This window comes from Tamandua tetradactyla, chromosome 9 (genome assembly GCF_023851605.1).
Source record: "Tamandua tetradactyla isolate mTamTet1 chromosome 9, mTamTet1.pri, whole genome shotgun sequence".
Lineage (NCBI taxonomy): Eukaryota > Metazoa > Chordata > Mammalia > Pilosa > Myrmecophagidae > Tamandua > Tamandua tetradactyla.
Genome location: NC_135335.1, coordinates 87,186,816 through 87,214,725, shown reverse-complemented (window position 1 = coordinate 87,214,725; position 27,910 = coordinate 87,186,816). Strand labels below are relative to the sequence as shown.

Below are 27,910 nucleotides of genomic sequence, written 5' to 3'. Positions count from 1 at the left end.
GGCAGGCTTAGAGTAGCCTCAGCTGGGACCACTGGGCTGTTCCACATGGTCTTCTCATCCAACAGGCTAGCCAGGTCTTAATCTTTTTGGTGAAGGCAGGTTTCAGTGAGAGAGGATAAATACGCCAAGCTTCTTGATATCTAAGCTCAGAACGGACAAACTACCATTTTCATCTCATTCACCTGGCCAAAGGAAATTCTCAAGGCCTACCTAGATTCAGAACGTAGAGAAATAGACTCCACCTCTTTAAGTAAAAGATGTCAAAGCCCCATTGCAAAGTAGGTAAGTTTAGAGAGTACAGAGAGGAGTAAAGAATTGCACCCTTTTTGCTATCACTCTATCTTACTGTCACTCCTCCTATGTATTTTTCTTATATTACAAATGTATATTTCCATTTGACTTATTTGCTTAAAACTATTAAAAAGTTCAAAGCTTCTTTATAACATACCTATTTCCTTTATAGGCTCCCTTATTTACAATTCATTACCCAGAGCCTTTTTCAGCACTGATTTGTTATCTGAAATAGCTTAGTTATATCAGGTTTGGAAATTTTCCTATTTTCCAGCCTGCTAGACAACTTATTATAATGTTAAATGAAACAATTGCTGAATTCTAAAAGCTGAATAAACACACACTAAGTTCTTATAGAAAGAAATTTACTATGTATTGTAATTGTTTTCTTCATTTACAGCACAATTATTAAAACATTTTTTGTTCCAGAAACATTTGGGATGCTAGTTTAGTTGTAGAGAGAGTATTCAAGAGTGGTAACAGAGAGATCACTGCAGTAAGTATATATTATTTCACCATTTGTATATAACTTCTTTATGGTATTAATGAATAATTAGATAGCTTTGCATTTCTTGATGTTATAAATAAGATGCAGTGATTATTCTTCTATGTATATGTTTGTGCATTGTCTAAAAAACTTTTACCCTCTGGGTTAATGAACATTGTCACTTATTAACAGTGTGATTGTGAATAAATTTCTTAACATTTTACAGCCTGCTACCTAACTATAAAATGGAAATAATAATATATCTCCCTCATAAGTTTGTTGTGTGGGTAGAACAGACCCAGTCCTAATAGTTAATACATCTCAAAGTTGTTATTTATTCCTTTGGCTTATATGTATCAACAATCTGGATGCCATACTAATTTTCATGCATTAGCAGATTTTCCAGACTGCTTTTAAAAAGCATGTCTTGTAGAATTTTGTTTTTTATTATTGCAAATTCAGATGTAAGATTTTTTTAGATTAAGAATGTGAATGCAATATATTTTAACCTTATTTCTTAAAATTAAAAAAGTACCAATATCTGACAAATTTCAACATCATTTCCTGTTGAAAACAGGTCAAAGGATAGGAATAGAAGGGAACTTCCTCAAAACGATAAAGGGAATATATGAAAAACTCACAAGTAACATCATCCTCAATGGAGAAAAACTGAAAACTTTCCCCCCAAGATCAGGAACAAGACAAGGATGTCCACTGTCACCACTGTTATTCAACATTGTGTTGGAAGTTCTAACCAGAGCAATTAGACAAGAAAAAGAAATACAAGGCATCAGAATTGGAAAGGAAGAAATAAAATTCTCACTGTTTGCAGATGATATGATACTGTATGCTGAAAAATCCACAGCAAAACTGCTAGAGCTGATAAATCAGTACAGCTAAATCACAGGTTACAAGATCAACACTCAAAAATCTGTAGTGTTTCTATACATTAGTAATGAATAATCTGAGGGGGGAATCAAGAAAATAATTCCATTTACAATTGCAACCAAAAGAATAAAATATTTAGGGATAACTTTAACTAAAGAGACAAAAGACCTATACAAAGAAAACTACAAGAAATTGTTAAAAGAAATCACGGAACATCTAAATAGATGGAAGAGCATACTGTGTTCATGGATTAGAAGACTAAATATAATTAAGACATCAATTCTACCTAGATTGATTTACAGATTCGATGCAGTACCAATTAAAATCCCAAAAACTTTTTAGAATTAGAAAAACCAATAACCAGATTTATCTGGAAGGGCAAGGTGTCCCAAATAGCTAAAAATATCTTGAGAGAAAAATATGAAGTCAGAGGTCTCACACTACTTGACTTTAAGAAATATTATGAAGCTACAGTGGTCAAAACAGCATGGTACTGGCATACAGATTGATATATTGACCAATGAAATCAAATAGAGTGTTCAGATATAGACCCTCTCATCTGTGGACAGTTAATCTTTGATAAGGCAGTCAAGCCAGCTCACCTGGGACAGAACAGTCTCTTCAAAAAATGGCACCTAGAGAACTGGATATCCGTATGCAAAAGAATGAAAGAGAACCCATACCTCACACCCTATACAAAAGTTAACTCAAAATGGATCAAAGACCTACACATTAGATCTAAGACCATAAAACTGTTAGAAGGAAATGTAGGAAAATATAAATCTTATACTAGGAGGCAGTTTTCTAAACCTTACACTCAAAGCAAGAGCATTGAAGAAAGAATTAAATAAGTGGAAACTCCACAAAATTAAACACTTCTGTGCATCAAAGAACTTTGCCAAGAAAGTAAAAAGACAGCCTATACAATGAGAGACAATATTTGTAAATAGCATATCAGATAAAGGTCTAGTGTCCGGAATTTATAAAGAGATTATTCAACTCAACAAAAAGACAGCCAACCCAATTACAAAATGGGAAAAAGACATGAACAGACACTTCTCAGAAGAGGAAATACAAATGGCCAAAAGGCACAAGAAGAGATGCTCAACTTCCCTGGCTATTAGAGAAGTGCAAGTCAACACCACAATGAGATATCATCTCACACCCACCAGAATGGCCATTATTGATAAAACAGAAAATGACAAGTACTGGAGAGGATGTGGAGAAAGAGGCACACTTATCCACTCTTGGTGGGAATGTCAAATGGTACAACCACTGTGCAAGGCAGTTTGGTCGTTCCTCAAAAAGCTGAATATAAAATTGCCATATAACCCAGCAATACCATTGCTAGGTACTCAGAGGACATGAGGTCAAGGATACAAACAGACGTTTGCACACCAATGTTTATAGTAGCATTATTTGCAGTTGTGAAGAGTCGGAAACAGGCAAACTGTCCATTAACAGACGAGTGGCTAAGCAAACTGGTATATACATAGAATGGAATATTATACAGCCGTAAGACAGAATAAAGTTATGAAGTATGTAACAACATGGACGGATCTTAAGGACATTATACTGTGTGAGATTAGCCAGAAACAAAAGCATAAATACTGTATGGTCTCACTGATATGATCTGACATTAGTGAATGAACTTGGAGAATTTCATTGGTAACAGAGACATCCAGAGATAGAAATAGGGTAAGATATTGGGTAATTGGAACTGAAGGGATACAGATTGTGCAGCAGGACTGAATGTAAAAACTCAGAAATGGACAGCACAGTACTACCTAACTGTAATACAATTATATTAAAACACTGAGTGAAGTTGAATGTGAGAATACTAGAGGGAGGAGGGCTGGGGTCACAGATGAAATCAGAAAGAAAGATAGGTGATAAAGACTGAGCTGGTATAATCTAGGAATGATTGAATGTATAATGATAGTGACTAAATATACAAATTTAAAAAATGTTTTTGCATGAGGAAGAACAAAAGAATGTCATTACTGCAGGGTGCTGAAAATAGATGGTAATTAATATTTTAAAATCTCAACTTATGTGTGAGACTAAAGCAAAAAAATGTTTATTTGGTACAAAATTTATATTTTTACTAGTGCATTTCCTAATATAATTTATGTAGACAGCTTAATTGAACACCGTAAGTACATGGAACCTTGAGTAGGACATGAGATTTTGTTGTTTTGTCCAGAGTGATGTCTTGATAAATGCCAGAGTGATTTGAACAGTGAATAAAAAAGTACTTGCAAAGTCCCCTTCAGGGAATGGTAAGAAAGAGGAAAAATTCAGCTTCCCCAAGTTGAATTCTTGATACTCTCATAAGCAGTGTGGACAACCAAAGCTATAGGCTGAAGTCCCAGTCTTGGGGTTTGTTCACATGAATCTGAACTCCACAAAGGAGGTCAGTAGGTCAAGCCTACTTAAAATTAGGCCTAAGAGTCACCCCCAAGAGAGCCTCTTTTGTTGCTCAGATGTGGCCTCTCTCCAGCCAACACAACAAGCAAACTTGCCACCCTCCCCCTGTCTACATAGGACATGACTCCCAGGGGTTGGACCTTCCTGGCAGCGTGGGACAGAAATCTTAGAATGAGCTGAGAATCAGCATCAAGGGATTGAGAAAAGCTTCTCGACCAAAGGGGAAAGAGTGATTGAGAAAAAATAAAAATGTCAATGGCTGAGAGATTCCAAACAGAGTCAAGAGGTTATCTTGGAGGTTATTCTTACGCATTAAACAGATACCACCTAGTTAGTCAAGATGTAATGGAGAGACTGGAGGGAACTGCCTGAAAATGTGGAGCTGTGTTCCAATATCCATGTTTCTTGAAGATGATTGTATAATGATATAGCTTTCATAATGTGACTGTGTGATTGTGAAAACCTTGTGTCTGAATCTGCTTTTATCTACCTTGTCAACAGATGAGTAGAAATATGAAATAAAAATAAATAATAGGGGGAACAAATGTTAAATTTAGATTGAAATGCTAGTGATCAATGAAAGAGAAGCATAAGGGGTATGGTTTGTATGAATTTTTTTCCGTTGTCTTTTTATTTCTTTTTCTGAATAGATGCAAATGTTCTAAGAAATGATCATGATGATGAATATGCAACTATGTGATGATATTGTGAATTACTGATTTATATATGTAGATTGGAATGATCAAAAGTTAAGAATATTTGCATTTGGTGTTTTTTGATATTTTAAAAAAGCTAATAAAAAATCCTAATATCTTTTTAACTCTTCTCTTTTAAAGTTCACATTTCTAAGATTAAGAGTGTATTAATCTAACATAGTATACTGTGTTAGATTATCATATATATCATATATATCATAGTATATCATCATATACTATGATCCCATTTATATGAAGTTCAAGAACAGGCAAAACTAAGCTAAAATAGTGACATCAGAGGTTAGATGACTTGACTAGAAATGGAGACTTAAGGAATTTTCTCAGGTCTTGGAAATCTAAAATGTTGTCACCGTGGTGGTGGCTGTGTACATATGTGAAAAAGTTAAGTGTTCACTTGAGATCTGTATTTTACTCTGTAAATTATACCTTTATCAGAGGGGAGAGTTGTAGCTATCTAACCTTTTTTTCTGGTTACAGTATGAATTGATAGAATAAAGAAATAAATTTTACTCTTTATGAAGTTAGGGTGCCTCTGAATAAAAACTGTATCAAACTACAGATTGGCAGAGTACATGTTTTTATATATGTATATGCTTTTCAGTGTTTTTAAATCTTTCAAAATTCTTCCTTTTTTACAGATTGAAAGTAGTGTTCCCTCTCAGCTGCTGGAGTCAGTGCTTCAAGAGCTAAAAGGTTTGCAAGAATTTCTAGACAGAAACACCCAGTTTTCAGGAGGACCACTAGGAAATCCAAAGTAAGAATACATAGGATTTGTTTACTCATTTTTTTCTTAACATTGTATCCGTTTTTTACATACAAGAAGTTCACTTTTTTTTTTTAAACAAGTTTAATCATAAATCACATGGGGGACAGGTATTATACCTCATAAAATGAGTTGCTGATTCATAAACATTGGACTCATAGGCAAAAGCGCTATAAGTCATGCCTGCAGAATGTTTATATCATATGATTTTTTTTTTTTTTAACATGGTTAGGCACCAGGAATCAAACCTGGGTCTCTGGCATGGCATGTGAGAACTCTGCTTGCTGAGCCACTGTGGTCCCTGCACATGTTTATAGGACACACAGACACACAAAGGCACTTTGGAGACTAGAAAGCACTTTAGTGTGATACTTGAGGGTCCTTTTGTCACCCAACAACCATTTTATTTTCTGTATTTTTTTACCCATATGTTTTGGACGATTAGTTTTTTTTAATTGCTTTAGTTTGAATAGTTTTAGGTTTTCAGCAAAATCATGTAAAAAACAATTTCCTTTTCCCCACTCCCCCATTATTAACATTAGTATGTAGTTTGAACTTTGATGCTGTTCATGGAAGAATATTATAATAGAACTGTTCAACTGTAATCCATTGTTTACAATGGGTTCACTGTGTTATACAGTCTTTTTTAATTTTTATACTTATAATAGGTAATCCAACCTAAAAATTTTCCCCTTTTAAACACATTCGCATATATAATTCAGTTCTCTTAGTTATACTCACTATTTTGTGCTAACATACCACCATCCTTTTCCAGAAGTTTACAATCAAGCCAAAAAGAAATTCTGTAAAAATTATTAACTCTCCATTCCCTTCCCCCATCCAAGCCCTTGGTAACCTGTATTCTAAATTCTAACTCACAGTTTGCTCATTCTAATTATTTCAGTTCCGTGAAATCACCTTGTCCTTTTGTGTCTGGCTAATTTCACTCAACATAATGTGTTTGAGGTTCAACTATGTTGTCCCATGAACCAATACTTCATTCCTTTTTACTGCTGAATAATGTTCCATTCTTTGTATATACCACATTTTATTTATCCATTCATGTGTTGATGGACACTTGGGATGCCTTCCTCTTTTGGCAATTTTGAATAATGCTGCTACGAACATCACTGAAAATACCTATTCAGGTCCCTGCTTTCACTTCTGTTGTGTGTATATATACATATATGCATACCCAGTAGAGGGTTTCCTGGATGTGTGTGTACACACACACACACACACACACACAGTAGAGGGTTTCATATGGTAATTCTATACTTAGCTTTCCGAAGAACTGCCAGACTCTTCCATAGCAGATACACCAGTTTACATTCCCACTAACGGTGAATGAGTGTGTTCTCCACATCCTCTCTGACAACTTGAAGTTTACAGCTTTTTTAATAGTAACTATTCTAATGGGTGTGAAATGGTATCTCATGGTTTTCATTTGTATTTCCTAATAGCTACTGATGTTGAATATTATTTTCTATCCTTTTAAGCCATTTGTATATCCTCTTGGGATAAATGCTTATTCAGGTCTTTTGCCCATTTATATATATTTTTTCTGCCCACAGAACTCCTTTTACTATTTCTTGTAGGATTGGTCCCTTGTTGACAAATTCTTTCAGGACTTCTTTGTCTGTGAAACCTTTCATCTCTCCCTCATTTTTTTTTTGTTCCCCCTATTATTTATTTTTATTCCATATGTTCTACTTGTCTGTTGACAAGGTAGATAAAAGGAGCAGCAGACACAAGGTTTTCACAGTCACACACTCACATTGTGAAAGCTGTATCATTATTCAGTCATCCTCAAGAAACATGGTTACTGGAACACAGCTCTACATTTTCAAGTAGTTCCTTCCAGCCTCTCCATTTCATCTTGGATAACAAGGTGATATCTACTTAATGCGTAAGAATAACCTCCAGGATAACCTCTCAACTCTGGAATCTCACAGCCATTGATACTTGGTCTCATTTCACTCTTCCCCCTTTTGGTCGAGAAGGTTTTCTCAGTCCCTTGATGCTGAGTCTCAGCTCATTTTAGGATTTCTGTCCCACATTGCCAATCTCCCTCAGTTTTGAAGAACAGTTTGGCTGCATACAGAATTCTTGGTTGGAAGTCTTTCTCTTTCAGGATCTTGAATATGTCATACCACTGCCTTCTCGCCTCCAGGGTGCTAGATGTGTAGTATGAACTCAGTATTATTTGATTTCTCTTATATGTAGTAGAATGTTTTTCTCTTGCTTCTTTCAGGATTTTCTGCTTCTCTTCAACGTTTGACAGACTGATTAGTATGTGCCTTAGGGAAGGCCTATTTAGATTTATTCTGTTTAGAGTTTGTTGGGCTTCTTTGACTTTGCATATTTATGTCCTTTCTGAAGGTTGGGAAGTTTTCTCCCATTATATCCTCAACTACTCTTCCTAGCCCTTTACTCCTCTCTTCTCTTTGTGGGACACCAATGATTCTTATATTTATGTGCTTTGTTTTGTCTTTCATTTCCCTGAGATCCAATTCAATTTTTTCCATCTTTTTTGCCATTTTCTATTTTGAGTCTTCAAAGTCAATTATCCTGTTCTCTATATAACTTATTCTTTCTTCTGTCTCTTCATAGCTGGTGTTGTGTGACTATAATCTGTTTTTTATTTGGTGAGTACTCTTTGATCTCTGTGATTTCCAATATTTTTTATTAATTCTTTCAGATTCCTCTGTGCTCGTCTCCTGTCTTCTTGATCTCATTTTATGTCATTTGCTTTCCCACTTATTTTATTAAGTAGAGTTGTATGAACATCTTTGATTTGTTGTTATAATGTCTGTGTCTCCTCAGATATTTTAATTTGGTTATTAGGCCGGACTGTATCTGTCTTCATTGTGATATCTTAGTGATCTTCTGTCTTCGTGGCATGTAAATATCTTGACTGATTTACTCAAGTAAATCAGTAAACTGAAAGTTGATTTCTTTCAGTAGTCTAAGGCCTTGTGTTTACGGGTTGGTTGTACAATAGGGAACAGAGTATGGGGTGGCGCCCTCAGTGCACTGATTTGTTTCAGGGCAGGTATAAGCGCAAGTTGGAATGTTACACTGATGCTTGTGCACGTGAGCACCCAGCAGCCATAGAGGATGTAGCTGTGCGGGTGCACCAGTCTTAGGGGTGTAACCCTGGTGTGCACTGGTCTAAGGCATGGGACCCTTTGTGGGCATTCTAGAGCTGTGGCAGCAGGTTGGCGTTATGCCTTTCTGGATTGGGGGCAGATGTGAGCCGGCTGTGCAGGTCAGCACTTTCTCAGAGATGGGAAGTGTAGCTGAGTGCCATGCACATGCATGACTCTAGGACTGCTGTAAAGTGCAGTTCCCAGAGCTGAATGACGTGATTGGGTGCCCATGCGCATGCATGGGCCTAGGAATGCCATAAACTGATGCGTAGAACTCAGGTGGTGGGTGGGGTGAGCCTGTGTGACACTATGGGCACCGGGGCAGGGTAGCCTAGGTGTATGGAGGTTAGTGCCCACGGCCTTTATGTGCTGGCAACAGTCTGCAGGGAACAGGGAGTGGGATGTAGTGCTCGAGAGGTGTGCAGGATAGGTGGGTTGGGCTGCACTTGGGGTGGGGGTGTGGGGCAGATATGTACGCTGGGGCTGGTGGGGTGGGGGTGCCTGGATTAGGGAAAATGGGAGTGGGTGACAGGGTTCAGGTGCATGGGGTGTTGGTTGAGTCATAGGTCAAGGGTCTGCGCTGGTGACTTAAGCATGCCCAAGGAATGTGACCTGGCTTCCTAGTCCCCGGCTCCTGTCCGTGCACTCCCGCAGGCTCAGTGCCAGGCTCCAGCTTTCTGCCTCTCAATTCATCAGCCTCCACAACCAGGGTTGCCCCATGTGGTTCAGAAGGCTCTCCCAAGTCAGCTGCACTCCTGAATCGCCGCTTCAGTTGCCCTCCTGTCCCTTCTGTAAGTTTTCCCTGGAGTAGGGCTAATCTCGAGCTACTCTATTTGGCTGTCTTCCCAAAAGTCCCCCCATTTATTTTTTAATTGGGCTATTTTTCTTTTTATTTTTAAGTTGTAGCATTTCATTATATATTCTGAATATCAAATCCTTAAGAGATATGTGCTTTCCAAATATTTTATCCCATTGAGTAGGTTGTTTTCTCACTTTCTTGACAGAGTCCTTTGATTCACAAAAACTTTTAATTTTGAGGAGGTCCCACATATCTATTTTTTCTTTTGTTACTTGTGCTTTAAGTCTAAAGCGTAATAAACCATTGCTTAATACAAGATCATGAAGATGGTTCCCAACATTTCTTCTAGGAGTTTTATAGTCCTTGCATCTATATTTAGAATCCTCTTTATTCTTTTTCTTTTTAAGCAGTTTTATCGCGATATATTCACACACCAGACAGTCCATCCAAAGTATTCAATCTGTGGCTTGCAGTATATTCAGAGTTTTGTATTCATCACCATACTCAATCTTAGAACATTTCATTACTCCAAAAGAAAAATATCTCACTCCTTACAGCTCCTTGTTATTGACACTTAGCAGTGGTGAGGTAACTTTGTTACAGCCACAGTCATCATCCACAACAAGGTTTACTATGTTAGTTAATCCTCTGACTTTCTTTCTAGTGACATACACGACTCTAAACTTCTCCTTTCAGCCTTATTCACATGCATAATTCATGTGACAGTGCTGTAACTAACAGCACTGTTAGTTACACTCACAGTAATGTGCTCCCTCTACTCATCTCCAAACATTTACAATCAATCCCATTAAAATTCTGTACAAATTAAGCATCAACTCCCCATTCTCTGCTTGTTATTATAATTTGATCAGTTGGCGAGGTCGTTTATATCTGGCTTATTTCACTCAACACAAGGTCCTCAAGGTTCACCCATGTTGTCTCAAGTGTCAGAACTTCATTCCTTCTTATTGTCGAATAATATTCCATCATATGAATATTCCACAATTTGCTTATGCATTCATCAGTTGATAGACATTTGGTTGATTCTATTTTTTGGCAGTTGTGAATAGTATCACCTTAGGATTGTGGGGAACAGTTGGCTAAAGAACACCATCTGTTGATCATGCCAGGAAAGCGGATTCTGGGAGCCATCAAGGAGAAATTTGGCATCCTCCAAGTTTCTCCTCTCCAGGGCATTTTGGAACTAATTGATGCCCCTTTTGAGGGGTCTTAGCCCTGTTTTGACTGAGAAGTACTGACTTAGAAAGTCCTCACCAAGCTATCCTCCTCCCTGAATTTACACTCCAGGCAGACACAGCTAGAGAAAATGAAAGGAAGGTTCAAAAACTGTAGAGACAAATCTCAAACAAATTAAAAAGATCAACATTCCCAGGGAAAGAATAAGGAAGAGGAGACTTTCTCCTGGGGTGAAACATCTGCACAAATTTTACTGAAACTAAGGCAAGAATCATGATCATGTTGCTGCATCCACAGCTGATTGGAAATGCAATCAGGAAGTGTCCCCTGCAATGAGTGATACTTAATCTGATCACCAGAAGATTTTTAAGGAGGATTCAGAAGAAACAGTCACTCTTCCTGCTTTAGCTAGCCAGCCTCTCCTGAGAGTTTATTGAGGGCCTTCATGGGAGCTGCCAGCTAATGGCCTTGGACTCTTCTTCTCCATGGCTATGTGAGATACTTTTATAAATTTTTTATATACACATATCTCCTGCTTATTCTGTTTCTAGGGAACTCTAGCTAATACAGGGTGCAGAAAGAATGTTTGAGAAAATAATGGCTAATATTTCCCAGCTCTTAAGAAGCACATAATATAAATGTACAACATGCAACGTACTCCAAACAGTATAAATCTTAATAGACCGTCCCCAAGACACAAACTAATCAGAATATTAAATGCCAAAAATAAAGAAAGAATCCTGAAAGCAGCAAGAGAAAGGAAATTCATCACATGCAAGGGTAACACATTAAGACTAAGTTCTGAATTCTCATCAGAAATCCATGGCAGGCTTCTCCTTCTTTGGAGAAAACCCAAGCTTTCCTCTTCAAGTGTGTGCTTCCACTACACATTAAAACTTTATGCACTGACTAGTCCTTTGATTGCTTAGCTCTACATCCTGATTAGTCACCAAGTTCCTTCCTGTGTCTGAGTCAAGAACCTTCACGGGGTCAGTTCCTGGTTGAGGTCTCAACTTCCCGAAGAACTCTTAGGACTCTCCGGCATCATTGGTCATGAACACAGCCTGTCTCTGTTGCCCTGAGGGACGTTGAAGAAAGCCCTTTCCTGTTGATACCCATGTCTGCCCCAGTCTCACCTTCCATTAGGTATGCGAGGTGCTTGGGAAAGCCAAAGGTACATTGGCTGGGGTCCACTTCTACGAAGTCATCATGTCCATCCACACCAAGCTTCTAAAAAAGGAGCATGTGATTGAGGTGCTAAGCAGTGCCAAGTTCAAATTCCCTGTGCAGCTAGAAGATTATATGGAAATGGGCTTACCAAGTCTAATGCTGATGAATCTGTAGACTTGGTGCCTGGAAAGCACCTCATCCAGGATGGTTGTGGGGTCCAATATGTCCCCAGTCATGGCCCCTTGGACATGGTGGGCCCTCCACTCACGAGAGCTCTGCCAGTACTGCCCTCATCTGGGTTATACCCACCTATAAACTGCTTCCTGGCCAGTCAAAAATTAAGTTAATGCAAAACAAAAAACAAAACCATGGTAGCAAGAAGGCAGTAATATGACATATTTAAGATACTGAAAGAAAAACTACCTGTCAAGAATTCCTTATATGGTGCAGAGGCAAAAGGAAAAAAAAAAAAAAAAATTCCTATATGGCAAAACTACCCTTCAAATTAAGGAGAGTTTAAAATATTCACAAAGAACTGAAAAAAAATGCATCAAGAGACTTACCCTGTAAGAAATGTCAAAGGGAGTTCTACAGGCTGAAAGGAAAAGATAGGGGAGAGAGATTTGGAGAAGAGTATAGGAAAGAAATGTAGCAGTAAGGGTATCTTGAAAGCGTAAAAGGATAGACAAAAATAAGGCATGTAAAAACCAAAGGATAAAATGGTTGAAATAAGTATTACCTATGTAGTAATATTGAATGTTAATGTATTGAACTATCCAATCCAAAGTCACAGATTGCCAAAATGGGTAAAAAAAAAAAAAAAACAAAGTATGATCCATCTATATGCTGTGTACAAGAGACTCACCATAAACCCAAGGACACAAATAGGTTGAAAGTAAAAGGATAGAAAAAGATTCCTGTGAAGAGTAGCCAAAAATGAGCTGGGGTAGTTACACTAATGTCAGACAAAATAGACTTGAAATGCAAAACTGTTATAAAAGACAAAGCAGGACTCTCTCTATATTTTTTTCCCTATCAAAAAACATAGCAACATACAGACACGGGCATTCTTTTTTTTTTTTTTTTTTTCACTTTGATTACTTTTTATTATTTTATGAGATATATACACACAGCATAATATATGTATATGAAAAATATACAATCAGTGGTCTGCAGAACCATCATATTGTTGTTCATTCATCACCATGATCACTTTTAGGACATTTTCATTATTCCAGAAAAAAAAGAAAAAAGAAACACCAAAGATCCCATTCCTCTTAACCCTACTCCCATATTGACCACTAGTATTGCACTCTACCAAATTTGAAGACTTACAATAAAGGTAAGTTAACTAACAAAGTGAAGTATTTTAGAGATAGATAAATAGATCAGTTGAACAGAACAAACTGTCCAGAAGTAGATCCATACAAACAGGGGCAACTGATTTTTTTGTTTTGTTTCATGCTATATCATTGCACAGTCATCGCAAAGATCCATGCTATATCACATTACAGTTCAGCAACTTTGGATATTATCTTCTGGCTCTTCTAAAACAGCAGGCACTAAAAGTAAGAATCTATATAAAGAGTCAATAGTCACAGTCATTTGTTAAATCATAATTTCTCAGTTGCACCTCCTCCCTATCATTTAAATATTCAGGGATATTTGGAAAATGATCATATTAACTGGTTCATGTGGCAAAGGGTGTTGACCTTATGTAGTAGAATAATGAAACTGTTTGATTCTCTGGGAGCGGTTGGTCTCTAGGTTTAAGGGCTTATCTAGCATAGGAAAAATTGGAGACCTTAATTTTCTGAAAAAAAAGTTTACCATGAAAACCTTTTATAGAGAATTAGATAGAGCCCAGGATACCATTTAGAATTTTCAGGAATGCTCTTGCTTGAGGCTTGGCATATTGTTGTTGTTTGCAATATCTTGCTAAAGCATGCATAAGAATAACCTCCAGAATGTCTCCTTAGCTCTATTTGTTGAAATTTTTTTTATTAATTAAAAAAAATTACAAGAAACAAACATTCCCAACACATACACTCAGCAGTTCACAATATCATCACATAGTTACATATTCATCATCATGATCATTTCCCAGAACATTAGTATCATTTCAGAAAAAGAAAAAGACAACAGAAAAATATAACAAACAGAAAAAAAAAATTTTACATCCCATACCCCTCACTGATCCCCTTCTTCATCACCAGCACTTCAAACTAAATCTATTTTAACATTTGCTCCCCCCACAATTCACCTTCATTCCATATGTTCCCCTCATCTGCCGACAAGGTAGACAAAAGGAGCATCAGACACAAGGTTTTCACAATCACAGTCACATTGTGAAAGCTATATCATTATACAATGATCATCAAGAAACATGGCTACTGAAACACAGTGCTACATTTTCAGGCAGTTCCCTCCAGCCTCTCCATTACACCTTGGATAACAAGGTGATATCTACTTAATGCATAAGAATAACCTCCAGGATAACCTCTCGGCTCTGTTTGGAATCTGTCAGCCATTGACACTTTGTCTCGTTTCTCTCTTCCCCCTTTTGGTCGAGAAGGTTTTCTCAATCCCTTGATGCTGGGTCTCAGCTCATTCTAGAGTTTTTCTCAATCCCTTCATGCGGAGTCTCAGCTCATTCTGGGATTTCTGTCCCACGCTGCCAGGAAGATCCACACCCCTGGTAGTCGTGTCCCATGTAGACAGGGGGAGGGTGGTGAGTCTGCTTGCTGTGTTGGCTGGAGAGAGAGGCCACATCTGAGCAACAAAAGAGGTTCTCTTGGGGGTGACTCTTAGGCTTAATTTTAAGTAGGCTTGACCTATCCCCTGTGGGGTTAAGTTTCATATGAACAAACCCCAAGACTGGGGTCTCAGCCTGTAGCTTTGGTTGTCCACACTGCTTATGAGAATTTCAAGAATTCAACTTGGGGAAGTTGAGTTGTCCCCTGTTCTCACCATTCCCCAAAGGGGATTTTGCAAATACTTTTCCACTCACTGATCATATCACTCTGGGATTCATCAGGGCATCACCTGGGCAAACCAACAAAATCTCATGTCCTATACAAAGTTCCATGTACTCAAAGTGTTCAGTCAACTATCTACATAAGTTATATTAGGAGATGCACTAGTCTAGGTGTAGATTTGGACCAAATAAACATTTTTTGCTTTAGTCTCACACATTGGTTGAGATTTTAAAATATTAAGTACCATCTATTTTCAGCACATTGCAGTAATGACATGCTTTTGTTCTTCCTCATGCAAAAACATTTTTTAAATTTGTACATTTAGTCATTATCATTATATACTGTAGGCATTCCTAGATTATACTATCTCAGTCTTTATCGTCTATCTTTCTTTGTGATTTCATTTATGCCCTAGCCCTCCTCCCTCTATCATTCTCATATGCAGCTTCATTCAGTGTTTTAACATAATTGTATTACACTTAAGTAATATTGTACTGTCCATTTCTGAGTTTTTATATTCAGTCCTGTTGCACAATCTGTATCCCTTCACCTCCAGTTACCCAATATCTTACCCTATTTCTATCTCCTGATGGTCTCTGTTAGCAAGGAAATATTCCAAGTTTATTCACTAATGTCAGTTCATATCAGTGAGACCATACAGTATTTGCCCTTTTGTTTCCGGCTAATCACACTCAGCATAATGTCCTTAAGGTCCATTCATGTTGTTACATACTTCATAACTTTATTCTGTCTTACAGCTGCATAATATTCCATCTCATGTAAATGTCATAGTTTGTTTAGCCAACTGTCTGCTGATGGACATTTTGGCTGTTTCCATCTCTTGGTAATTGTTAATAATGCTGCTATAAACATTGGTGTGCAAATGTCCATTTGTGTCCTTGGCCTCATGTCCTTTGAGTAGAGACAGCATATAGATGGGTCCTGTTTTTTAATCCATTCTGACAGACTATGTCTTTTGATTGGAGAGTTTAATCCATTAGCATTCAGTGTTATTACTGCATGGGTAGTACTTTCTTCTACTATTTTGCCTTCTGGATTTTATATGTCATATCTAATTTTCCTTCTTTTTACCTTTACTCATAGTCTTCCTTTCTACACTCTTCTCCACACCTCTTTCTTCTGTCCTCGTATCTGTCTCTAGTGTTCCCTTTAGTATTTCTTGCAGAGCTGGTCTCTTGGTCACAAATTCTGGCAGTGATTTTTTGTCTGAAAGTGTTTTAATTTCTCCCTCATTTTTGAAGGACAATTTTGCTGGATATAGAATTCTTGGTTGGTAGTTTTTCTCTTTTAATAATTTAAATATATTATCCCACTGTCTTCTCGCCTCCATGGTTTCTGCTGAGAGATCTGTGCATAGTCTTATTGGGCTTCCCTTATATGTGATGGATTGCTTTTCTCTTGCTGCTTTCAGGATCCTCTCTTTCTCTTTGACCTCTGACATTCTGATTATTAAATCAGAGTCTTGGAGTATGTCTATTTGGATCTATTCTCTTTGGGGTACGCTGTACTACTTGGATATGTAATTTTAAGTCTTTCATAAGAGTTGGGAAATTTTCAGTGATAATGTCCTCCTTTAGTTTTTCTCCTCCTTTTCCCTTCTCTTCTCCTTCTCGGACACCCACAACACGTATATTCATGTGCATCATATTGTCTTTCAATTACCTGAGTCCCTGCTCATATTTTTTCCATTTTTTCCCTATAGTTTCTGTTCCTTGTCGAATTTTAGATGTTCCATCCTCCAGTTCAGAAATCCTATGTTCTGTCTCTCGAAATCTACCACTGTAGGTTTCCATTGTTTTTTTCATCTCTTCTACTGTGTCTTTCATTCCCATAAGTTCTGTGATTTGTTTTCTCAGACTTTCAGTTTCTTCTTTTTGTTCTTTCCTTGCCTTCTTTATATCCTCCCTCAATTCATTGATTTGGTTTTTGATGAGGTTTTCCATGTCTGTTCGTACATTCTGAATTAATTGTTTCAGCTCTTGTATGTCATTTGAATTGTTGGTTTGTTCCTTTGACTGGGCCATATCTTCAATTTTCCTAGTGTGATTTGTTATGTTTTGCTGGTGTCTAGGCATTTAATTACCTTAATTAGTTTATTCTAGAGATTGCTTTCACTTCTTCTATCTAGGGTTTTCTTGCTGGATGAATTTGTTGTCTCTCTGTTCTTTGACATTCCGTTCAGCTTTATCTGGACCTTTAGCTTAAGTTTTGTTTAATAGAGGAGAATTTTTCAGTTCTTGTTTTCTTGTTTCTTGCCCTGCTTGTGTGGTGCCTTTCCCCCACACACACTTAGGAGGGTCTACTTAGATTTTCCCAGCCAGATTTTCCCAGACCAAACTGGCCTCCTATCAGGAAGAAAGAGTCACCTGTGTTGGTTTTCCCTGAGGGTGAGACCCAGCAGATTGAAAGACTTTCCTGTGAAGTCTCTGACTCTGTTTTTCTTATCCTGCCCAGTATGTGGCGCTTGTCTGCCTGCAGGTCCCACCAGCATAAGATGATGCGGTACCTTTAACTTTGGTAGACTCTCCCTGCTGGTGGGCGTGTTGGAGACAGAGGAAAGGTTGTAGGCTGGTTTTGTTTTGTTTTGTTTTGTTTTTTTTAACTTTTTTTATTAATTAAAAAAGAATTAACAAACAAAACACTAAGTTATCATTTCATTCTACATATACAATCAGTAATTCTTAATATCATCACATAGTTGCATATTCATCATTTCTTAGTACATTTGCATCAATTTAGAAAAAGAAATAAAAAGACAACAGAAAAAGAAATAAAATGATAATAGAGAAAAAAAAGATTATACATACCATACTTCTTACCCCTTGCTTTCATTTACCACTAGCATTTCAAACTGAATTTATTTTAACATTTGTTCCCCCATTATTTATTTTTATTCCATATGTTCTACTCTTCTGTTGATATAGTAGCTAAAAGGAGCATCAGACACAAGGTTTTCACATTCACAGAGTCTCACTGTGAAAGCTATATCATTGTTAAATCGTCATCAAGAAACATGGCTACTGGAACACAGCTCTACATTTTCAGGCAGTTCCCTCCAGCTGTAGGCTGTTTTTAATGGCTTCAAATTACCAAGCCCTGGTGCCTGAATTCCTTGTTGGAGGGATTCTACTTGGGTGGGGCTTCACCCCTCCCCTGGGGAAAGCACAAGCTCCAGATAAGCCCCCAAAAGAGCTCACTTCTGCCTGTGCCTGGGGCAGTTGCAGCCTTAAAAGTCCTGCCGCTGTATCCAGAGGCAGTCAAGCCTTTCTAGATACACAGCCACAAAAACCTCTGTTTCCTTCTTTTTTTTTTCCCCCTTTTTCTGTCAGTCCTGTCCCCTTGGCACCGGGGCAAAAATCAGCAACCTACACTTTGATCAGGTTCACCTAAGCTGGAGGCCTATTTTTAGTAGTCTGAATTTGTTGATTAGTTCCACAATTGGTGTTTGATTGTGCCCAGTCCCTGCTGCTGGTAAAGTCCTTTCCTTTCCCCTCTGGAAAGTGGCCTGTGGGGGAGTGGCGCTGGCCGCCGCAGCTTTGGGAACTCACGGTTCTGGGGGGGGGGGGAGTGATGGGGCTCGCAGCCGGTCCAGCTGGTCCAGACTGGAGTACACTGTGTGTCTCGTCACTATCATGGCTCCGGGAGCTGTTCTGTATTGTTTCTCGTTATTTAGTAGTTGTTCTGGAGGACGAACTAAAATGCGCACATTGTTAAGCCGCCATCTTGATCTGGAAGTTCTCAACACGGTCATTCTTAACATATGAGCTATTCCATTCTTGGTTATAATCAATGAAGGCAGTAGTGTGACATGTTTTTATTATAAATTTTATTGTGTATTACTACAAGGGGCAATCCATCAAGAAGAAATAACAGTCATATATTTATGCACCTAACAAGGGGGGCATCAAAATGCATGAGCAAACACTGGTGAAACTGAAGGGAGAATTAGACATCTGAACAATAATAGTTGGAGATACACCATTCTCATCAGTACATAGAACATCTAGACAGAGGTTTAGTAAGGAAACAGAGAACTTGAATAATGATAAATGAACTACATCTAACAAATATATATAGAACATTGCATCCCCATACAGCAGGGTATACATTCTTCTCAAGCTCACGTGGTTCATTCTCCAGGATAGACCACACATTGTTATCAGTATATTTTAAAGATTGAAATTATACAAAGCACTCCCTCTTTCATTCTTATGAAAATAGATACCCAATTCTCCTAACACCGTTTGTTCAAGAGACTGTTCTTTCCCAGTTGAGTTGACTTAGGCATCCTTGTCAAAAATCAGGTGCCCATATATGTGAGGGTCTATTTCTAAACTCTGAATTTGATTCCATTAGTTTGTATGACTATCCTTCTGCCAGGACCATGCTGTTTTAACCTCTGTAGCTTTGTAATAAGCTTTAAAAGCAAGGAACTGTGAGTTCTTCCAAATTTGTTCTTTCTTTTCAAGTTTGTTTTGGCTATTTCGGACAACTTAATTTTCCAAATAAATTTGATCGTTGGCTTTTCCATTTCTGTAAATAAGCTGTTGGAATTTTATCTGTGATTGCATTGAATCTAGAAATCATTTTGGATAGATTGACATCTTTCAATCCTTGAGTTTGGAATGGCCTTCCATTTGTTTATATCTTTCATATCTTTTAAGAAAGTTTTGTCTGAGTCCTTTATGTACTTGGTTAAATTTATTCCTAGATATTTAATTCTTATTGTTGCTATTGTGAATAGAGCTCTCTTCATGATTTTCCCATTAGATTGATCATTATAATGTATAGAAACCTTACTGATTTTTGCATGTTGATCTTGTTTCCCCAACTACCCCCTACTTACTTCTAGTAGCTTTGTTGTAGATTTCTTTGGGACTTTCATAGTATCATGTCATCTGCAATTTGTAAAATTTACTTCTTCCTTTCTAATTCGAATACCTTTTATTTCTCTTTCTTTCCTAGTTGCTCTTACTAGAACTTCCAAGACAGTTGAATTACAGTGGTCAGAGTGGGCATCTTTGTCTTGTCCCAAATCTTAGAGGGGGAGTTTTCAGTCTTTCACCATTGAGTATCATCTTAGCTCTGAGTTTTTCATATATGCCCTTTATCATGTTGAAAAACTTTCCTTTTATTCCTAGTGTCTTATTTTTATCAAGAAAGGATGTTGATTTTGTCAAAAGGCCTTTTCTGTGTCAGTTGAGATGATCATGCATTCCACCCCCCCACTTCGTTTCATTAAGGCAGTGTATTTCATTAATAGAGTTTCTTTGTTAAACCATCCTTGCATACCCAGGATAAAACCCATAGCTTGACTACGGTATATAATTTTTTTAATGTGGTATTGGATTCTGTTTGCAATTATTTTATTAAGGATTTTTGCATCTATGTTCATAAGAAATTGACCTGTAATTTTTTTCTTGTACTTTATCTGGCTTTGATCTTAGGGTGATTAGCCTCATAGAATGAGTCATGTAGTATTCCCTCCTCTTCAGTTCTTTGGAAGACTTGGAACATGTCTGATATTAATTCTTTGAATGTTTGTTAGAATTCACCTGTGAAGCCATCTGGTCCTGGGCTTTGTTTTTTTGGGAGGGCTTTGATGAGTGATCCAATCTCTTACTTGTAATTGGTCTGTCAAGATCATCTATTTCTTGTAGAGTCTGTGTAAATCATTCATATGTTTCTAGGAATCTGTCTCTTTCATCTAGGATGTCTAACATTTTGAAATACATTTGTTCATAGTATCCTGTTATTATCCTTTTTATTTCTATGGAGTCATTAGCAATGTCCTCTCCCTCCTTTATTCTGATTTTATTTATTTGCATCCTCTTTCTTTCTTAATTTTGTCAGTCTAGCTAAGGGTTTATCCATTTTATTGATCTTTTAAAAAAACTTGCTTTTGGTTTTATTAATGCTCTCTATTGTTTTTTTTATTCCTTATTTCATATATTTCTCTCTAATCTTTTTTATTTCTTTCCTTTGGCTAGCTTTGAGTTTAGTTTGGTGTTCTTTTTCTGGTCCATCAAGGTGTGCAGTGAGGTCTTCTTTTTTTAATTTAGGTGTTTAGGGCTATACATTTCCCTTGTAGCACTGCCTCTTCTACATCCCATAAGTTTTAGGTATAAGTTCTTTGACCCACTGATTGTTTAAAAATATGTTATTTAACTTCCATATATTTGTGGATTTTCCAGTTCTCTACCCATTATTGATTTCTGGCTTCATTCCATTAAGGTTTGTATAATTTCAGTCTTTTCAAATTTGTTGAGACTTTTTTGTGACCCAGCATTGGACTATCTTGGAGAATGAACCATGTGCACTTGAGAAGAACATAGATTCTGTTTGGGGTGCAATGGTCTATACATGTCTGTTGTTTCTAGTTTATTTATCATATTAATCCAATCTTGTTTTCTTGTTGATCTTTTAGCGTGGATGCTGTATCCATTTATGAAAGTGTTATATTGAAGTCTCTAACTATTGTTTTTCCTTCAGTTTTGCCAGTATTTGCTTCATGTTTGGGCACAGTGGTTAGGTTCATGAATATTTGTGATTGTTTTGTCTTCTTGGTAGATTGACCCTTTTATTAATACGTAGTTTTCTTCTTGTCTCTTGTAACAGCTTTTAATCAAAGTCTGTTTTGCCTCATAGTAGTATGATTACCCCAGCTCTTTGTTGGTTATTGTTTCCATGGATTATCTTTTTCCATCCATTCACTCTCAACCTATTTGTGTCTTTGTGTCTAAGGTGGGTCTCTTGAAAACAACATATTTTGATCTTGCTTTTCTATCCATTTTGACAATCTCAGTCTTTTGTTTGGAAAGTTTAATCCATTAGTATTCAATGTTATTACTGTAAAGGCAATACTTCAGCCCTTTTGTCCTTTGTTTTTTCTATGTCATATCTTTTTTGTCTCATTTTTCCTTTATTGAAGTTTCCTTTTGTATAATTGGATTTATTGTTATCTAACTTATGACGCCTTTCTCAATTCCATTTCTAAATCCTTTTAAATACCTTCTTTGTGGTTTCCCTGTGGTTTATAGTATACAACCTAAGACTATAACCTACTAATTTGAGAAGATACCAACTTTAGCTCCATTGAAAAATATGGAACTCTTTACTTATTTGCGTGTCATCCTTGCTCAGGGGCCATCTAATCTTCTCTGTAATGTTCCAATTTTATGTGCTGCCAAAGTGAGTACATTAGTTATCTACTTAAAAAAAAAGTTTTTAATTGTTAAATATAACACATATGTTCTGGTTTGCTAGCTGCTAGAATGCAGTGTACCAGAAATGGAATGGCTTTTTAAAAAGGAGAATTTAATAAGCTGCTAGTTTACAGTTCTAAGGCCGAGACAGTGTCCCAATTAAAGCAAGTCTATAGAAATGTCCAATCAAAGGCATCCATCCAGGGAAAGATACCTTGGTTCAAGAAGGCTGATGAAGTTCAAGGTTTCTCTCTCAAGTGGGAAGGCACATGGCAAACATAGTCAGGGCTTCTCTCTCAGCTGGATGGGCACATGGTGAACATGGCATCATCTGCTAGCTTTCTCTCCTGGCTTCCGGTTTCATGAAGCTCCCTGGGAGGCGGTTTCCTTCTTTGTCTCCAGAGGTCGCTGACTTGTGAACTCTCTGCTTGATGGTGCTACAGCATTCTCTGCTCTCTCCGAATCTCCAGCTTTCTCCAAAATATTTCCTCTTTTATAGGAGTCACATAAACTAATCAAGACCCACCCAAAATGGTGGAGACTTGTAGTCGCCTAGTCCACCTTAAGAACCACTCTTGATTAAATCACATCTCCATGGAGATGATCTGGTTACAGTTTCAAACATACAGTATTGAATAGGGATATTCTACCTTTGTGAAATGGGATTTTGATTAAAACATGGCTTTTGTAGGGTACATATATCCTTTCAAACCAGCACAACCATACAAAGAGAAGAAAGAAAAGCAATGATTTTCAGGCGGGCCACGGTGGCTCAGCAGGCAAGAATGCTTGCCTGCCATGCCAGAGGACCCGGGTTTGATTCCCAGTTCCTGCCCGTGTGAAAAAAAAAAAAGCAATGATTTTCAAAGTGTATTTGAACAAGTAAATACAGAACGGATTTCAGAGTTCGTTATGGGTTACCATTCCACTATTTCAGATTTTTCCTTCTAGCTGCTCCAAAACACTGGAGGCTAGAAGACTTTTTTTTTCCTTTTTTGTGTGCAAAAAACATATATGCAAAAAAGCAATAAATTTCAAAGGACATCACAATAATTAGTTGTAGAATAGATTTCAGAGTTTGGTATAGGTTACAATTACACCATTTTAGGTTTTACTTCTAGCTGCTCTAAGAATTATATACTTTTGAAGTTGTAATTTTTAATTTATATTTCACTAAATGTCAGTTACCAAACAAAATTTTTAAATAAAATTTTATCATTTCTTTCCCATCATTCTTGAACTTGCATTTAACCACTATAAGAATCAAATTTTCTACCACGTACTTTAATTTGCTCATTTCTCTCAATGGCCAGTATTTTTCCTTTTAACTTCTGTCCCGAAGTTTCCTCATCTGTAAAATGGGATTATTAATAAAACTTAACATATAGAATTGTTGTGAGTATTACTTGAGGTTAATACCTTACTGTTATAGGCAAAAAAGCAATTGCTCAATAAAAGGAAAATACTGTTATTACCTGTTTATTCTTACTGAAACTTGAAACATCTGAGAGATGAAAATGCTTCAGATTTTAAATTGTTATCATTGATATGTCAGTGATCATTTCACAAGTCTAAAGAAAAAAATATAGTATTCTGATACATTTATCTGTTATGTCTATATTAGGCAAATTTATAGACAATTGATTAGTGATTGCTTAAGGTAGGGATGATAAATGAGAAAAACAGATTGACTGCTAATTGGTAGGGGAAATGAAAATATTCTAAACTTAGATTATGATTATGGTTGTACTATCCTGTGAATATATATATTTTTTATTTTCTTTATTGAAGTTGTAGGTTTACAGAAAAATCACGCACAAAATACAGAATTCCCATATACCACCCTGTTCTGTGAATTTATTTTTAAACATTGAATTGTGTATTTTCACTGCTTGAATTGCATGGGTGTAAATTAAATATCACTAAAGAAAAAGTGTGTTAAAGAAAAAAATGTTTCTGGAATTTCTGTTTCAGAACCACTGCCAAAGTGCAGCAGAGGCTGATAGGCTTCATGCGTCCTGAAAATGGTAATAGCCAGCAAGTGCAACAGGAGCTACAGAGGAAGTTTCATGGTAAATTATTGCTTCTGATCAGTTAAATGTACATGACTCCAGTATAGAATTTTTATTAGTTGAATAGAAAATATTGGGCTTCTCAGTAGAATTTAGTTGGTTTGATTACATAGGCATTTTTTATTAAAATACTGTCAGTGTGATTGGGAAATAGGACATAGGAGTATTTGGAAACTACGTTTTCCAAATGATGATCTAGTCTTGTACTTTTTCATGTATTTTGAAAATTCTTTAATGCATAAATTTTTTGTCCCTTCTCACACCAGAAAATACAGTACACACCTGTTTATAAGAGTTAAAAATGTGAAATATTTGGTGTGGTTTTTTTGTCTATTGTAAGTAGTAATAACTAAGGAAAGAAATTAGGAAAGCTGAAAAGTTTTCATAATCTTTAGTTATTCAGGTATGAATTTTATTAATAGTACATTGTTGGATAAATTTCGTCTGCTATTCCATTTTTCTAGGTTGTTTTATATTGTTTGAACTAAGTATTTTGGCTGATAGAAATTTTCTAATTAAGACTCAGCTATTTATTTTTTTTCTCAGTCTTCTTTCTTCCCTTCCTGCTGGCCCTTGTATTTTCAAAGTAGCTATACTTTAGTCTTAAATCTGATGGCGCACCATATGGAGAAATGATAATGATTTGCGCAAACATGAGCATTCAAATTGCTGCTGATAGTACATACTGAAACTACTACTTTCAAAAGTGATTTGATAAGAGCTAATAAAAGTTAAAAAGTTAATATATACTTTTTTTTAATAATATATACACTTAAAGCCAGCAGTTTCATTCTAAGTATACATCTTAGAATTTTCTTTCTCAGACTTCTCTTCCTCCGTAAGAAATACATTTTACATTATGACCCAGATATATAAAAGTAACCCACACAGCTGAAACAAAGTTTCATGAAATAACTCTACATGTTTTACACTAAATATTTCTTCTTTTTATTTCCTATTTTTTTGAAAAAGGAAAAAATGCTATATTGGGTTTTTATGCAAGCTTTGCAAAACTGTCATAGAGAAACTTGACCATGTTTTCCAGTAGTCCTTATTTAAGAATATTTATCCCAACATTGTTTATAGTAGTGGGACATTGGAAATAATCTGTCCCTCAGTTGGATATTGAACAAATTAAATTTGGATATATTTACGTGATAGAACAAGCAACAATTAAAATAAATATACTAGATTTATATTTATCAGAATGGGTAACCTGCAAAAACATACCTGAGTGGAAAAAGCAATTTGCAGATAGGTACAAATTGTTGGAAGCACATAGCAATTTTTTTTAAATTGTGTGTACATACACTCAAACACAAAAACATATATAAGTAGTAAAAAGATAAAAAACATGAATACAATTCATGCTTATAACTGCCGATGGTGAGAGTAGGGAGAAGGAGGAACAATGGACCTTCTACTTATCTGTAATGTTTTGTTTGACTTGTAATAAAGAAATCAATTGTGTCATTTTATAAAACTTCATTAGTTGTGTCTGGTTATTAGAGGCTCAGCTGAGTGAAAAAGTTTCACTTCAAGCAATCCAGCAGTTGGTTCGAAAATCATACCAAGCTCTGGCTTTATGGAAACTTCTTTGTGAACATCAATTCACTGTCATAGTAGGAGAACTTCAGAAGGTAGGAATTCTGTTTTTTTTGAGAAAAAAATGTTAATACTATGCCTAGTGGTAATCTCTTTTTTTAAAAACATTTCTTTATTATGTTACAGAGCATATATAAAAAAGCAATAAATTTCAAAGCACACTTTAACAGATAGTTATAGAACAGATTTCAAAGTCTGGTATGTGTTACAGTTCCACAATTTCAGGTTTTTCCTTCTGGCTGCTTTGAGAAACTGGAGACTAAACAGAAATATCAGTATAATGATTCAGTAGTCACGTTCATTTGTTAAATTCTAACTTCTCTATTAGAACTCTTCCTTCTCTTTTGATCCTTCTCCCAATCTTTAGGGATATTTGGTTTATGCTCATTCTATCTTTTTCGTGTTGAAAAAGGGTATCAACAATACGTGATAGGGATTGGAGCTGATTGGAGAGACTGGCACCTCTAGGTTTCATGATTTATCTGGCTTAGGAACCATCTAAAGGTTTTAGGTTTCTGAAAAGTAAACCTAGTGCATGCAACTTCTGCAGAATCTCAGTTAGAGCCCTGTTAACAGGAATGATACTGGTTGGGATTTGGCAGACAGTGGCATTAGCAATATCTAGCTAAAGCTCACATAAGACTAGCCCCCAGAATAGCCTTTTAACTCTATTTGAACTCCTTTAGTGACTGATCCTTTTTTTTTTTTTTTTTTTTACAATTCTTTGCCCCATTTCAGTTAGGAAGTCATTGTCAATCCCACAGTGCCAGGGCCATGCTCATCCTTGGGAGTCATTTTTCACATTGCTAGGGAGACTCACACCCCTGGAATCGTGTCCCACGTAGGGGGAGAGCAATGATTTCACTTGCAAAGTTGGGCTTAGAAGAAAGAGGCCACATTTGAGAACAAAAGAGGTTATCTGTAAGTAACTCTTAGGCATAATTATAGGTCAGCTTAGCTTCTTTGTTACAGAAATAAGTTCCATAAGTACAAGGGGGGCCTATCTAATCTACAAATAAGGCTTCTTGCTTACTTTTGTGAACCTTATGTAGGTAGTGGAGAAGCTTAGGCTACCTATAGGTATGCCTAAGAATTACTTCTGGAGGACCTCTTTTGTTGCTCAGATATGGCCTCTCTCTCTCTCTCTCTAAGCCCAACTCTGCAAATGAAATCATTGCCCTCCCCATCCATGGAACATGACATCCAGGGGTGAAATTCTCCTGGTGGCATGAGAGGGAACTCCCAGGATGAGTCTGCCCTTACACCTTGGGATCAAAAATTGCATCCTGACCAAAAGGGGGAAAAGAAATATAACTAATTATGTATCAGTGGCTGAGAGAATTCAAATAGAGTTGAGAGTCTACTCTGCAGGTCACTCTTTTGCAAGCTTCAGTTAGACATTGCTACCTATCATAACTTACCAAATGCCAAGCAAAACCATCCCAGTCAATCATAAAGAACACTTAGGTAGGGCAATATATAAAATTCTACAAAGGTTCCATGCACTAGGGTAACTTTCCAGAAATCTACAACCTCCAGATGGGTCCCTAGACCAGATAAGTCCTGAAACCTAGAGGGCTCAGCCTCTCCAGAACATCAGCTAGTTCCACCTCCCTACTCCAAGTTATTGACAGCCCCTACCAGCATACAAAATTTAGAATGGCCATAGCCCAAATAACCCTAAAGAGTGAAATAGAAAGATCAAAGGTAATGGTGAAGTTATACAAAGAAGGTAGGGTTTAACAAACGAATATGATTGCTGAATCATTAAATTGGTACCTCTTTCAGTCCTCACTATCTTAGAGCAGTTAGAAGTAAAAATCTAAAATGGTGGAATTGCAACCCATGTCAAACCCTGAAATATGTTCTACAACTAATTGATGTGCTGTGCTTTGAAGTTTATGTCTTTTGTGTATATGTTATTTTTTACAAAAAACAAGTCGATTGTGATGATAAAAAAAATTTATTCCCTCTATCCTCCTATATTCCGGAGCAGGTAGAAGGAAAAATCTGAGATGATAGTATGGTAGCCCATGACAGACTCTGAGATTTGTCCTGTAACTACTTGTTGAAGAGTGCTTTCAAAACTGTTGCTTTTTTTTTTCTTTGCTTTGTATATATGTCATATAATAAAAA

At 36.7% G+C, this 27,910-nt stretch overlaps 1 protein-coding gene and 1 pseudogene across 4 annotated transcripts in view; one reads left to right on the top strand and one right to left on the bottom strand.

Moving 5' to 3' along the window:
* Positions 1 to 27,910, top strand: part of NUP155 (nucleoporin 155) — an 85,435-nt gene that overhangs the window by 31,465 nt on the left and 26,060 nt on the right. For all 4 annotated transcript variants that reach the window (XM_077117000.1, XM_077116999.1, XM_077117001.1 and 1 more), the window contains 4 exons: positions 721 to 787; positions 5,451 to 5,566; positions 24,072 to 24,169; positions 25,679 to 25,809. In XM_077117000.1, the coding sequence (XP_076973115.1) occupies positions 721 to 787; positions 5,451 to 5,566; positions 24,072 to 24,169; positions 25,679 to 25,809 (412 nt within the window). The remainder of the gene's footprint in view (positions 1 to 720; positions 788 to 5,450; positions 5,567 to 24,071; positions 24,170 to 25,678; positions 25,810 to 27,910) is intronic.
* On the bottom strand, positions 21,991 to 22,091 carry LOC143647464 (U6 spliceosomal RNA; annotated as a pseudogene).